General features: G+C 37.7%; 1 protein-coding gene across 1 annotated transcript in view; it reads left to right on the top strand.

Moving 5' to 3' along the window:
- The window catches only part of COG3 (component of oligomeric golgi complex 3), an 85,130-nt gene that overhangs the window by 65,812 nt on the left and 3,561 nt on the right, over positions 1-15,757 (top strand). Inside the window, exons 20-22 of the mRNA XM_045839112.1 lie at positions 1,547-1,622; positions 6,362-6,489; positions 7,293-7,391. Of these exons, the coding sequence (XP_045695068.1) occupies positions 1,547-1,622; positions 6,362-6,489; positions 7,293-7,391 (303 nt within the window). The remainder of the gene's footprint in view (positions 1-1,546; positions 1,623-6,361; positions 6,490-7,292; positions 7,392-15,757) is intronic.

Here is a 15,757-nt window from a genome sequence, read left to right as displayed (position 1 = left end):
AATGGGTATACACATGACCCAGCAATTCCACTTGTGGGTATTTATCCAAAGAAAATGAAAACACTAATTTAATTTAAAAAGATATATGCACCCCTATGTTCATTGCAGCATTATTTACAATAGCCAAGATATGGAAGCTACATAGGTGTCCACTGATAGATGAATGGGTGAAGAATAAAGATGTGGTATGTATTTATAATGGAATATTACACAGCAGTTTATAAAAGGATGAAATCTTTCCATTTGCGACAACATGGATGGGCTTTTGAGTTTGAGAGAGAATATCTGACCCAAAGGTTTTCTTATGAACCCCTACACCAGCACTAAACACAATCATGTTTCTGTCTTAGCATTATCTAATCTATAATCATATGTAGATTTTTTTGAGGTAGTCAGTAGCGTAGTTTGTATGCATATCACCCTACTTCAGCCTTTCCAGAGGTAAGCTCAGGAGACCACAAGTGGCCACTATAAGGCCTTTCCAAGATTATATGGTCATGATGATCTAACAATCAAATCTGAAATAGCAACCCAAACCAAGACCAAGCTATGCTGTGACTTTTAAAATCACATCTCAAAATGAAAAGTAAAGACATGAAGAAGAATTGAGTAACAGTAGGAAAGGGGTGATTTTATATTTAAGCCAGTGTGAGCAAAGGCTTAGAGTGGTCCAGAAATAGGAACTTGGTAGAAATAGAGAGAACGCTGGAGAGCTCTGAGCTAACATTATATGCTGTCTGTGTCTATCCTCTGCCTAAATATTTGTGCCCTTTATGAGAAATCTAAAGAGTTGGTGCTCACATTTTTCTAATGAGATTATCTAATCTCATGGACATGGCCTGGACCTTGGCACCTAACAGTCTATTTTTAAAAAATGTTTTATGCAGTTTCTGCCCGTCACCCTTCCCAGCGACACCTTAGCCCCACCATAATTTGCCATCTTAAGAACAGTCTTGTCCAAGAAGCTAACTACTTTTTTTGGTTTTGCTTCTCTGTACTGGTGCTGAGGAACTAAAAGAGAGATGAAGGGAGGGTGAGGATCCAACCCTGTACCTGTAACACTGGTTGGTTAAGTGTGCCTTTTGATGCCATTTGAAAATCTTATTTTTTTAAGTAACACTTTCTCTGCCTGATGTAATAAAGAAAGGACCCTTTTGGTATATAAAGGAGATTTTGTCCAGCTCTTGACATTTTTCTAACAACATACGATAATCATTATTATTAACATAACAGTCCACTTAAAAGGCTTGTTTTGTGTTAACATTTTTCTACATCCTCATTTTTGTCTCAGGTAGAGTTTCGGGTTGAATGTCCCAGGATGTTGTCACGGTTTTTTTCAAGACAATATATACCTTGAAATCACAAAAGAAGTTTTACTAAAATATTTTATTAGTTGTAAAGGACTATGAGATATGATGTATTTTCTTTTAGCGTTGTATGTTTGATTATCATTATGTTTTAATAGGTTCAAATGGTGGTATGTTTCTTGAGAAAAATACTGGTTTAATATGTCATCAGTGAAATGAAACTTTATCTCTTTTACTAGGTTTCAGCATTAAAAACAATGGCCAGTCAGGGAGGACCCAAGTACAGTCTCTCTCAGCAGCCTTGGGCACAACCAGGTATTCACATTTTACTACTTGGAATTTCTTTTTTTAGGATATTGATTAATTTCTATTTATATAGTCCTTGCTCTGACAGCTTGGAACTGGTTTCCTACTCTTAACTGTATTTTGGGTTAGTACAAGATGCAGTTTGAAGCTGGCAGGTCTTTGTTGGCCAACACTACTTGCATTTCAACAAGCATTTCAAGAAAGGAAGAAAGGAAGCATTTAAAAAATACACACAAACACAGTTAAAATGTGGCTTAAATGGAAACACTTTGAGGCTGCTGGTTTCTGTATACCCGCTTTTCACTGTTACTTTGATACATACTGTATATGAGAGTATTTGTATCATAAGGAGAGAATGCTACTATTTTCAAGTATTATATGAAGGATATTGTACATTATTTGTTCCTAATTTTATGCAAATTATACCCTCTGTTTAATGTTTTAGAGTGTGTGAAAAAGGTTATAAAAATTTTGGTGTCATTTGGGAGTGGGCAGGCAGTATTATTGTCTCATTGGCAGATATGCATCAGATGTTTCCAGTCTTACTCTTTCCTAAGCGTATGTTTTTTTGTGTGCTAAAAGGTTTTTATTTAAAACTTTTTGTATTTATTTTTAGAGGGGAAGGGAGGGTGAAAGAGAGAGAAACATCAGTGTGTGAGAGATGAATCGGTTGCATCTTGCATGCCCCCAGCTGGAGACCTAGCTTGCAACCCAGGCATGTGCCCTGACTGGGAATTGAACTGGTGACCTTGTGGTTCTCAGGCCAGCGTTCAATCCACTGAGCCACTCCAGCCAGGGCAAAGGGTTTTTTTTTTTTTTTTGTCTTTAGCATTAGACATTAGGCATTTAAAATCATGACTAACTTTGTGGGTTATTTGGGTACATTTTGTGACATTTTAAGTTGCCATTAAACCAGAATAAATAGATTGAACTCAACAAATAGAAATTTTGTTAGATTGGTATTTTTGGCCTTCTCCTGACTCATATTGTGATCGTGATTCTCTGAAACTAAAAAGGGTAAAATGGTGAAAGAACCAGTGTTTTAATTTACTGTGAGTAAGCTCTGTCCCAAGTTGGTAGGGAAGCTTTTTGCTGATAGTTGAGGGAGATCCAAGGGATGATTCTGGCTTAGCATCTATAAAGAATTAACTGTTGATAGGCATGTAATCTGGAATTAAGTTTCTAATGTGATTGGTTTTCCATATAAAAGAATGTTATTATATCTGTCAGGTATTTATTTTGGGAAAAATGAATTGATGCTGTTCTAAAATTTTCAGTTATTATTTAATGCCTCATGTTAATTTGAAGTTGAACTAGAACTAAGAAGTTGAAGGAATTATCAGTTGTATTTGAAAGGAAGGCAGGATTTTATTTCAAAAATTTGTCATGTGAACTTCATTGATGTCAATATAGGTTTACATTGGTTGGCTGTATTGGAAGTAACTTTGTGACATGCATGCTTTAGGCCTTGTGTTTACTGTATGAGATTGGAATCTTTGCCACCTTACTAAAGGACAGAGAGCATACTTGTTGCTGTAGTACATTCTGTCAGAATACAGAAAACCAGATTCTTTTACTGATAATAATGGCCTGGTGATGATCACCTGATTTGACCCCTCAAAGTCAGGAGCAGACTTTACGTTCATAATTCAACATGGTTCCAAAAGAATTCTAATCATTTTTGGATTAATTGGGCCTTGGGCTCAACATTTTAGTCTTACAGAGCTTATTTAGAAATAGAAGCTGATTTTTTTTTTGAATGTTACAAAAATGAAACTCTTGGGTGTAATCTTTCTTAAAATAGATAGTAACCAACAAATAGGCATAGGAATATTTATATTTAATATAGCTAAGTCCGGGGCCTTGATGCAGAGTGGGCCTTTGGAAAGATCCTCTTTCACTTAAAATAGAAGCTGCATTTTTTCAAGTGGAACCCTAATAGAACACCCAGTGTTGGGTGTGTTGTGCTCGTAAGTATTACTAGAATTGTTGTTAATAAAGATGAAAGGAAACTAACAAAAGGACAGATTGAAATAGGGCTTGCTGTTTTCTTACTTAACTCTTTTTTTTTTTTCCTAACTGAGGAGATCTTGGTGAATAAAATTATGGCACTTCAGTTTACCTACTTGTATTTTCTGCTTAGCCGGTTGGGGCTATGGAGCTGCTTTTTCTTGATCTATAATACAGCAGACCCACAACTTGGCCCTGGCCAGGTGTCTCTGTTTTTTGGAGTGTTGTTCCATGCACCAAAAGATTGCAGGTTTGATTCCTGGTCAGGACACAGACATAGGCTGCAAGTTCAGTCCCTGATCAGGGTGCATCCAGAAGGCAACCAATTGATGTTTCTCTCTCATATCAATGGTTCTCTCTCTCTCTTTCCCCCTTTCTCTCTTTCTCTAAAAAATCAATGAACATATCCTTGGGTGAGTAATTAAAAAAAAAGAAGAAGTTCCCACGTAATATCAGAGATTTTTGGGCTTTTGAGGTGAGAACATCAAAAACAATTGAGGGACTTACCTTGGGCCACTGGAAACCCAGGGTTACTGGTTCATGCAGATTTGATCAGGTTTCTGGGGGTCGTTTCATGATAAACTCACAGGAGATTGAGTTAAAATTTGGATGCCATTTTGTTATTTTACTCTGGGAAATATGTCTTTTCAGGAATTAGAGGAGATAGCTGTCCTCTTTACCCACAGGGTGTACAGTACAAGACCCCCAACCCCTGCCCAGTAGATGCCTGAAACCAAGGATGGTACTAAACCCTGTAAATATTATGCTTTTTCCTATACGTACATGCACTTATGGCTTCTCTTTGGTATATCTGAATTGCCAGCATCACTGCTCTCATGCTTTCAGGCCATTATTAGATAAAATAAAGGTTACTTGAACATGAGCATTGAGATACTGCAGTAGTCAAATTGATAATTGGGATGACTACTAAGTGACTAACAAGTGAATGCCGTGTGAATACAGTGGACAAAGGAATGGTTCATTTCCTGGCTATGATGGTGAGAGTTTATCACACAAAATGGTGTGTAATTTAAAAGTTATGAACTATTTATTTCTGGATTCTTTCATTTAATGTTTTTGGACTGAGGTTGACTGGGGGTAATTAAAACTGTGGAAAGTGAAACCTTGGATAAGGGAGAATTAATGTACTTTTGTTACTGGGCTCTGCACACACCTTTTGGTGATCAAGGGCTCTGAAAACTGTCTTAGTGATCCTTGAAGTGTGTTAATGATAATAGAACCAGAGCCTATGGAATTAATTGTCTTAAAGGAGATTTTATGCATTTTATGAAGAATAAGCAATTTTTGTATTACTTGTTCTTTCTTCTTGAGAACATTGGCACTTTCTTACCCTGCTTTATACCACATCCCTCCTCAATTGAAAAAAAAAAGGTTTTTTTTTAACATGATATAAAGTTTGAATTGCGAAAACGTATAAAATGAAAAGTAATTCCATTCTCCACTTCCTAACTAGTTCTCTCAAAGGTAACCACTAGTAATGGTTTTTCTCCCCAAATTATTTATGTATATGGCAGCATATGTGGACTTAAAACAGGTGGTACAAATAAAATTATACTGAAGTCCTTGCTTTTTAAACTTTATTCTGTGTCTTGTAGTCCTTTCTGTACTAGCCTATCCAGTTGTACCCATTCTGTTCAATAGATGCATAGAATATATTTGTGAAATATATTACTATTTGTGAAATATATTACTATTTGTGATTACTAATATTGTGAAAAATATTACTATTTCACATAGTAATTTTAGTAATGATATTTGAATTATTTTCAGTTTTTGTTTTCTATACATTCTTTAATAAACATCTCTGTGCAACCGTATTTTGGTATTTTATGAGTACATCAAGGTAAATTTCTAGCAGTAGAAATGTTAAGTAAAAGAGTATATTTTTGATTTTAGTAGACATTGCCTAATACCCGTCCAAAGAAGTTGAACCAATTTGTACTCCCATCGTCAGTGGATGAGTGAGGTCCCTACACCCCTGTCAAACATGGATATTCACAATCTTAATAATTTTTGCCAGTCTGAAAATATTTTAATACACCTTTTTTTAATTATGAGTGAGGTTGAACATCTTTGAAATTATTTTAATCAGTTTTTGTAGTTTTCTAGGTATTTTCCTTTTAAATACTTAATACAGTTTACTACTGTTTTTCATTTTTATCTTTTCAGATACTGTATTTGGGCTACATAATTATTTTGGTTACAATCTTTTGGAATTCTATTCCCTTTCTGATGATACAGTATAAGAATGTAACAAATGAATTTTTAGTTCCCATTAAATATGTGTGTATTTTCTGAATGATCTTGTGAGGCAGAGTGAATCTCTTACTGAGAGCTAGTTTTGCAAATGAATAAATTCGATCATTGTGAAGTATTTCTTACTAATGTCTCTCTGCAAATGGTTTTTTAGTTTACCTTAACACTTATCTCCAAATTCCAAAGGCATCAACCACATTAAAGGCCCAGTGAATGTCCTGAAGCATGCTGGGGAATTCTTTTTCCTGCCTTAGCTCTAGGAATTAGAATTTTGTATTAGAAGATACTTATTTATAGAGCTTGTGATTAAACTTGATAAATAAATAAGAAAAGTGAAATAATTCTCTGGGGAAATAGTCTTTTCTTTTGCTATTTTTCCTCTCCCTTTATTCCCCTCTGAATTAAAATGGGAATGTTTCTTCTCTTTCTTTGTGACACTGATGAGGTTAATTTCTTTCCAGCAAAGGTCAGTGACCTTGTGACAAATGTCTACAAGACAATAAAAGTAAAGCTGCCTCTGACTTTGAGAAGTATGTCATTATACCTATCCAATAAAGATACCGAATTCATCTTGTTTAAACCTGTTAGGGTGAGTGTCATGATAATTTATTTGAATGTTTGCCACTCTCTTCAACTATTCTGACCTTGTCTACCATCTTACTCTTCCTGTGGATATTTAAAAATTATATACCTCTTCCTGTTGCTATATTATTCTAGTGAACTTGGCTAATAATCACTGTGATTCTTGAAAGGCTTAGAAAGCTGGCATTTGTCTCATTGTACCTTTTTCCCCGACCCTCACTTTGTCGTAAATGCCTTTGGCACTAAGTTATCTTATATCTAAAAGTAGAAATTAGTAAATAAATAAATAGTTAGACCTTGCCATTGGATTTGTAGCCTAACACTCGAAAGAGTAGCATTTCAGGAATTACGCCCTGTGGAGTATTGCTGGTGAGTAGTAGAAATAAATGGCTTGCAGCAGCCACTAAAGTATTCAATGTCAGAGCAAATTTAGAACTCATAACTTCCAGGTTTGTGTTGAGCTCACATCCTTACCCGAAGTGTTGGTTGATTTTTTAAAAGTACATTTTATGTATCTAGAAACTTAATTATCTTTTGTGTGAGAAATGCTGCTGAAGATTCTCTGGGGGGATAGGGCTTGCCATGGTTTGGTTTTTCCAGGAAGTGTTATATGAGTCTTAGTTGGGTTGTGCTAGCATGTGAAATATTAAGTGAAAACTATATGTCTTTGGTAATCCCATGAAAGATACATTTCCTCTACTTGTTTTGTCAGTTATTATTATGATTTACCATTCTTAGTGCTTAATGTTTAAGGTGACTGCATATGTTTTTAGTGGTTCATTTAATATGATTGCCTCTTCTCTTTCTAAGAATAATGTTCAGCAAGTCTTCCAGAAGTTCCATGTTTTGTTAAAGGAAGAGTTCAGTCCTGAAGATATCCACATCATTGCTTGTCCTACCATGGAACAGGTAATCCACAGTCTTAAGATCCTTGTTACTTTTATAACCTCTTATTTTACTTGAGTAATGTATTTGAGTAACTATGTTTTTAGTTTTAATTTTAGAAATTGTACAGTATTGTATTCTGATGTTCAAACTTTGTCAAATTTTTGGTGATGATTTTAGAATTTCCACTTGCTTTTTAATTCTTTCTAATACTGCAGATTGTTGTGTTTAAGATGAACTATTTGAAAGATTCAAATAATGGTGTTTAGGTTGCTGAAAAATTTTGTTTGTAATATGCATGATTTGAGACCCACATTTCAAATGAAAAAAAAAAAAGTTATTTTAGAGGTAAGATGTTAGAAGTGTTAGTGTTCTCTCTTCTTCCTAAGTTTAAAAAACTGAATATAGAGCTCAGTTTGTGTTTACTATTATTAATTAATTCAGTTCAATCAGCAAGCTTTTATGAGAACCTATTATGTATTATGAGTAAGTAGGCTGGTACTATGGGTAATATTTAAGTTTAGTATATGGTCAAAACTAGAGAATCTGGGGAAAAGTGATAAGGCTGATGAGAACCTAATTAGAATAGTGGAGAGTGGGACAAGAGATGTTTGAGGCAGAGAGTGTGGGTAAGTCTTTTGAGGGATTTTTCTGTGTGTGCAGAGAATAGATGGAGTGTTAACTGGAGGAGATATGAGGCATGTTTTTATTGAGATATAATTCATGTGCCATAAAATTAACCGTTGAAAGTGGATAGTTCATTGGTTTTTAGTATATTGACTAAATTATGCTAGCATCACCAGTGTCTAATTCCAGAATATTTTAATCTCCCCCAAAAGAAATCCCATACCCATTAGCAGATTCTTTATTCTCCACTCTTCTACTTAATCTGCTTTTTGTCTCTATGGATTTGTCTATTCTGAATATTTCGTTATATGGAATCCCATAACACTTGGCCTTTTATGACTGGCTTTTTTCTCATAGCATAATGTTTCCAAAGCTTATCCGTGTTTTTTTTTAGGGCTGTATATATTCATTTGTATGGCTATAGGGGTCATATTTTAAACAGATATCTCTGTAGTTCTGGGGTTATGCAATTAATAGACTTTTTAATAAGTCATTTGAAGTAATTCCCTTCTGTGATCATGCTATTAACTATAATATACTTAGGTTTATTTTCAAAATTTAGAACTATATTTACCCATTTTCTGAGATGTCTTTTTTCTCATTACAGTTCTCTCCCTGTAGATACCAATTTTTGTTACTGAATTATAGACAGCTTTTTATTTGTGATTGTTATTAGCCTTTTTTTAATTTTTAAGGATAGGCAGAAAATGCACGTTTGTGTATTCATGGGGAAGATCCAAAGAATGGGAAAAATTGATGCTGGAAAAATGTCCTTGAGTACAGAGGGGGGATGGAATCTCAGGAACAGTTGGAGGGTGGAGCCTTTGTTCAGTGTATGGTGGTTCAGTTATGGAAAAGAAGAGAAAGCTGAATGGGGGGGGCACACATGTGGGGAGGTAGTGAATGTGATGGGAGCTCATGGAAGCTGTCTTCTGTGTCCTTCACATGTGTGAAGGAGACAGAAAGGAAGGTCAGCACTGAAGGTGAGGAGTTGCTAATGATATGAGGAGGAAGGCTCAATTGAGTTCAGTGATTACAATCCAAGAGAGATCATTCAACATACTTGTCTAGTTTTTTCTCTAGTCATAGTAGGTTGCATGAATATAAATGGGGAGTAGCAGGGTAGGGCTGACCAAGAACACAGTTTCAAAGCTCTAACTTGACTGTTGCCCGTGAGATACAAATTTTAGTGAAGTGTGTGTATGTGCAGAGATATATATTTACTTGTAACTTAAAAGGTTTACAGTATGTGCAACAAAGTTGCTTTGCTTTGTGTTTCTGTTCGTTGTTCTTTTGAACCACTAATTATTTTCATGATGTACCAGTGGGTTGCAACCTACACTTTGAAAAATACTAGTAGAGCTGGTCAAGATGGGGGTATAGGTAAGTAAACACAGCTATCCTTCTCGCACAACCACATCAAAATTACAACTGAAGAACAACCATCACTCAGAACCATCAGAAATCAAGTTGAATGGAAGTCTGACAACTGCAGAATTAAAGAAATCACATCCATCCAGACTGATAGGAGGGGCAGAGATGTGGAACAGGCTGGGCCCAAATCCATGTGTGGTGGATAAAATACAGGAGGAATCTCTCAGTACAGAGGAGTCTCAGGCTCACACCAGGTACCCCATAACTTCTAGCTGCAAAAACCAGCACGGACTGAATCAGTAGGAAAAACTCCTGAAGTCCCAGGCAGTTCTTCTTAACCCCACACACACTTACAGACTCACTCCCACTGGGCTCAAGCACTGCAGTAGCAGCTTGCAAGGCAGCAGTGGCATACATCGAGGAACTGAAGGGTCTGACATCCAGGTGAGAACTGGGGGACAGCTTTCTCCCCTCCTAGACAGAGAGGTGACAGAGACCATTGCCCCTTTTCTGAACCCTCCTCCCAAAGACCCACAGAACCAGAAGGCAGGTGCCACATCAAAGACTCCATCAACCTCACTAACACTGTTTGCCCTGCCTTGGACATCCCCCGAGACTCTGTCCCACCCAACGTGCAGGCCCACCGAACTGTAACATGACTCTTCCATATGAATGGCCAGTCTTGGCCATTCATGCTTCACAATTTCCTAAGTCCTCTCAAACAAGAAACAGCCAGCCTCAGTGAGCCCCCAACCCCAGTAGCTCTTACTAAGTGGCCCCAGGACAATCTAGATTCACAGCTTGGCTTTACCTGGGAATTTTCAAGTCCAGCAAAAGTAGCAGCCACCTCGGATTACTTTATAGCTCATGCAGGCTGGCCCCAAGCAAAACACAGGTGAGGACTGACCTTGGCAGCACTATCCTGGAAACTGCAAACTCTGTGCAACCAGTGTACAGCTACAGACCATGTCAGAGCACCACCATGCTGCCCCTGCACAGCTGATCCTCCATAAAGGGTGGAGGTTGGCAGTTAGTGGTCATAGCCAGTCCTTGAAGCTGACTGGTCTGGGCAAATCCCTCCCATTGACCTGCCAATAGCAATCAAGGCTCAACTATAAGAGGGTGTCCTCAGTTCACACAAAGCACCTCGAGTGCCCAGCTTGGGTGATAGGTGAGACTGTGCCATTGGACCCTACAGGACACCTGCTACATTAGGCCACACTACCAGGACAGGAGTCATAGCAGCTCTACCTAGTGCATAGAAACAAACAAAGGGAGACTGCCAAAATGAAGAGACAAGAAACATGGCCCACAGGGAATAAGAAGCATAATTGTAGGTACAAAATAGACAGGGGGAGGTTAAGAATAGTATAGAAAATGTAGAAGTCAAAGAACTTACATGTATGATTTATGGACCTGAACTAAGTGGGTGGGAGGGGGGTGCAGGGCAGATGGGAATAAATGGGGGTGGGGAAGGGAATAGGACAACTATAATAGCATAATCAATAAAATATATTTAAAAGAAAAAAATGGCCCAAATGAAAGAATAGATCAAAAGTCCAGAAAATAACTAAACAAAACGGAGATGAGCAGCCTGTCAGATACAGAGTTGAAAGCACTGGTTATAAGGATGCTCAGGGAACTTAGCAGAAACCTCAGTAGTGTAAAAAAGATCCAGTCAGAAATGAAGGATACATTAATTGAAATAAAGATCAATTTGTAGGAGATTAACAGTAGAGTGGATAAAGCCAAGAATGAAATCAATGAATTAGAACATGAGGAAGCAAAAAACAACCATTCAGAACCACAAGAGAAAAAAAGAATCCAGAAAAAAAGAAAACCCAACAGGGTAGTGTTGGCAGTTTCTGGGACAACTTTAAGCATACCAGCATTCACATCATAGGTGTGCCAGAAGGAGAAGAGAAAGAGCAAGACATTGGAAAACTATTAGAAAAAACAATGAAAGAAAACTTCCCTAATTTGGTGAAGGAAATAGTCATGCAAGTCCAGGAGGCACAGAGTCCCAAACAAGATAGATGCAGAGGGGCCCACTCCAGACACATCATACTTAAAATGGCAAAGGTTAAAGATAAAGAGAGAATCTTAAAAGCAGCAAGAAAAAAGCAGTTAGTTACCTATAGATGAGTTCCCATAAGACTGTCAGCTGACTTCTCAAAGGAAACTTTGCAAGCTAGAAGGAAGGACTTGCAAGAAATATTCAAAATCATGAAAAGCAGAGACCTATATCCAAGATTGCTCTACCCAGCAAAGGTATCACTTAGAATCAAAGGGCAATAAAGAACTTCTCAGACAAGTAAAAACTAAAGGAGTTCATCATCATGAAACCATTATATGAAATGTTAAAGGGACTTATTTAAGAAAAAGATCAAAACTATGAACAATAAAATGACAATAACTACATATTTATCAACAACTGAATGTAAAAACCTAAGCAAACAAGAACAGAGACATAATCATGGAGAGTGTTTTTAATGGGTGAATGGTGGAATGGGTGAAGAGGTGAGAGGATTAAAAAGTACTAATATGTAGTTACAGAATAGCCATGAGGATGTAAGTACAGTGTAGGAAATAGAGTAGCCAAGGAATTTATACACATGGCCCATGGGCATGAAAAATGTTGTGTGGATTGCCTGAGAGGAGGGGGTACTGGGTAGAGGGGGAAGAGGGGAAAAAATTGGCACAACTGTAATAGTATAATCAATAAAATATAATAAAAATAAGAAAAACACTAACAGACAACATAATTCTCTCTGTGCTTTGATCATCTTTTAGAACTGTTATATTTTCTAAATAATAGTAATAGCTGGTATTATTCACTGCTGCCAAGTACTCTTCTAAGCATTTGAAATGTATCATCTCACTCAATCTTTTTTTTAAGATTTTACTTTATTTATTTTTAGAGAGAGGGGAAGGTAGGGAGAAAGACAGGGAGAGAAACATCAATGTGCGGTTGCCTCTCGTGCGCCTCCTCCTGGGGACCTGGAGGGCAACCCAGGCATGTGCCCTGACTGGGATTTGGACCAGCGACCTTTTGATTCGTGAGCTGGCACTCGGGCCACTGAGCCACACCAGCCAGGGCTTATCTCACTCAGTCTTCACTTGCCCCTTCTATATTTGTGCCATTTTACTGACGAAGAAACTTTGGCCTTACTGTGGCCTTGAGAGTTAAGTTACTTTGCCAACAGCTATTTAGTAGGAACCAGAACCTTGTATTTCCACTTCATGGATTTCTCCTCCATTTTAAATTTTCCTGGAAATGGAGTGTTTGTGACTCATTTTCTTTTTTAAATATTGAATTTATTGGGGTAACATTGGGTAATGAAATTATATAAGTTTTGGGTATGCAGCTCTATAATACATCAACTGTATATTGTATTGTGTGTTTACCATACCAAGTCAAGTTTCCTTTCAATTAACCATTTTCTTAAGATCCAATATATGGCAGTATAGATGAGTCCTGACTTATAAAGGTTTGGCTTTATGGTAGTGTGAAAGTGATACGCATTCAGTAGAAACTATAGTTGGAATTTTTAAAAATTATATTTTATTGTTATGCTGTTACAAGTGTTTCATTTTCCCCCCTTAAGTGTTTCATTTCTCCCCTCCACCCAGCCTCCCACAAACTCCCTCAGTCAATCCCCACACTCTTGTCCATGTCCCTTGGTCCTGCATATACCATATTTTGCCACATATAATACACACTTTGTTGCCCAAATTTTTGAGGGAAAAATAAGGATACACATTATACATGGGTAGTACTAACACTGTATCTATATACATGTTGTTAATTTTTTTATTTATGCTTATGTGTTAAAAGTATAACTCTAAAAAGCAATTAATTATATCCATATACAAGATATTACCCTGGAATATGTTAATCAGTTTTGTTTCTGAAAGTAAATAATTAAAAAATTAAAATGAAATATTCTTGAAAGTTTGGGCCAAAAACGTGGGTACTCATTATACACAGCAAAATACGGTATGTTCTGTGGCTACTCTATTCTTTATGCTGTACTTACATCTCTGTGACTATTTTGTAACCAATTTGTACTCTTAATCCCTTCACCTTTTTCACCCAACCTCCCGATCCCCTTCCCATTTGGCAACCATCAAAACTTTGTCTGTATCTATGATTCTATTACTGTTCTGCTTGTTTGTTTATCAACACTCAATAGATATGCATTGTCATTTTATTGTTTATAGTTTTGATCTTCTTAAAGAAGACCCTTTAACATTTCATACACTGTTTTGGTGGTGATGAACTCCTTTAGCTTTTTCTTGCTTGGGAAGCTCTTATCTGTCATTCAGTTTTAAATGATAGCTTTGCTGGGTGGAATACTCTTGGTTTGTAAGTCCCTGCTTTACATCACTTTGAATATTTCTTGCCAGTCCCTTCTAGCCTGCAAAGTTTCTTTTGAGAAGTCAGCTGATGGTCTTATGGGAGCTCCCTTGTAGGTAGCTTACCACTTTTTTCTTCCTGCTTAGAAGATTCTCTCTTTGTCTTTAACCTTTGGCATTTTAATTATGATGTATCTCGGTTTGGGCCTCTTTGGATCCGTCTTGTTTGGGCATCTCTGTGCTTCCTGGACTTGTATGTCTATTTCCTTCACCCAGTTAGGGATGTTCTGTCATCATTTTTTCAAATAGATTTCCAATTTCTTCCTTTCTTTTTTTCCAGCACCTCCATGATGTGAATGTTGATATGCTTGAAGTTGTCTCACAGGCTCCTTACAATAGCCTCATTTTTTTTTCTTGTATTATTGTTTCTCTAGCTGTTCTGACTGGTTGTGTTTTGCTTCCCTATATTCCAAATCACTGATTTGATTATTGGCTTCAACACTTCTACTATTGATTCCTTGTAAATTGTTCTATATTTCAATTAATGTATCCTTTATTTCTGACTGGATCTCCTTTACACTGTTGAGGTGCTCACTAAGTTCCTTGAGCATCCTTATAACCATAGTTTTCAACTGTGTATCTGATAGATTGATTGTTTATCTCCCTTTTGTTTAGTTATTTTTCTGGAGTTTTGATCTGTTCTTTCTTTCGGGCCATGTTTCTTTGTCTCCTCATTTTGGCAGCCTCACTGTGTTTGTTTCTATTTATTAGGTAGAGCTGCTATGACTCCCTGTTTTGGTAGCATGGCCTAATAGTAGGTGTCATGTAGTGGCACAGTCTCCCATATCACCCAAACTGGGTGCTCATGGTGTGCTCACTGTGGGATGTGTTCACCTTTCTCTTGTAGTTGAGTCTTGATTGTTGTTGGCATGTCCAAGGTCAGCCATGACCTATATTTTGTCCAGTGTTACATAGCACAATCTACAAAGTGATCTGTGAGTGACTGCTTCTTGTGCTGGGCTTGGAGGTGTCCAGGTGAGGCCATGCTGTGAACCAAGGCTGGTTGCTGCTAGTGTGAGGCCTGGGGTAACTTAGAGGTGCAAGATTTGCTGAAGTTAGATGCTGCTTGTTTGAGAGAATTTAGTAAAATCTGAAGCATGAGCCAAGAGAAACCATTTGTATGGAAAAGCCACTGGGAACAGCTTGGGTGGTGTATGAAAATTGGGTGGGGCAAAGTCTCCGGAATCACCAGCGTGGGGCAAACAGTGTAAGCCAGGCTGATGGAGTCTCACATACCCTGCTGGCTTTGTGGCTTTATTGTGGGGAGGGCTCAGAAAAGGAACAGTGGTCTCTGACAGCACTTCTGTCTGAGAGAAAGCTGCTTCTCAGTTCTCCCCCTGATGCCAGAAAGTTGACTTCCTCCACATATGTCTTTGGTGCCTTACAAGCTGCTGCCCCTGCACAGTAGCGTAGAGGGAGTGAATTGGAGTGAGTCTATGCATGGGTCCTTTAAGAGGATTACTTGGGACTCTAAAAGTTGGTCTTCCACAGCCTCAGTCCTCACTGGTTTTTACAGCTGGTGTTATGAAGACTTATATTCCTGGCATTGAATCCCTGGGCCAGGGGACCTGGTGTGGGGCTGGGACTCCCTGAGATATCCCTCTTGATTTTTATCCCCCATATGTGGTTGTGGGACCAGCCTGTGCTGTGTCTCTGCCCCTCCTGTTGGTCTTGATATGGTTTCTTCCTTAATTTCATAGTTGTAGGACTTCATTCAGCTCAATTTCTGATGGTTGTTCTATAGTTTTAATTTTGATGTGGTGTGAGGAGGCGAGCTATGTTTACCGACACCGCCATCTTGACCAGGACCCTATACTTGGAATTTTGTATTGCACTCTTTTCCTGGGCTAGAGATACGTGGTACAGTACTCTCTCATGATGCTGGTCAGGGTGGTGAGCGACAGGTCCCAGATCACAAGGGGAAAAAACCGATACTCTATTCTGTGTTCATTGTATTAGATGATTTTCCC

The sequence above is a fragment of the Phyllostomus hastatus genome, unplaced genomic scaffold (assembly GCF_019186645.2).
Source record: "Phyllostomus hastatus isolate PE091 unplaced genomic scaffold, TTU_PhHast_1.1 phas_contig_29, whole genome shotgun sequence".
Lineage (NCBI taxonomy): Eukaryota > Metazoa > Chordata > Mammalia > Chiroptera > Phyllostomidae > Phyllostomus > Phyllostomus hastatus.
The sequence above is the reverse complement of the archived record's forward strand: the minus strand, read 5'-3'. Positions and strand labels throughout refer to the sequence as shown.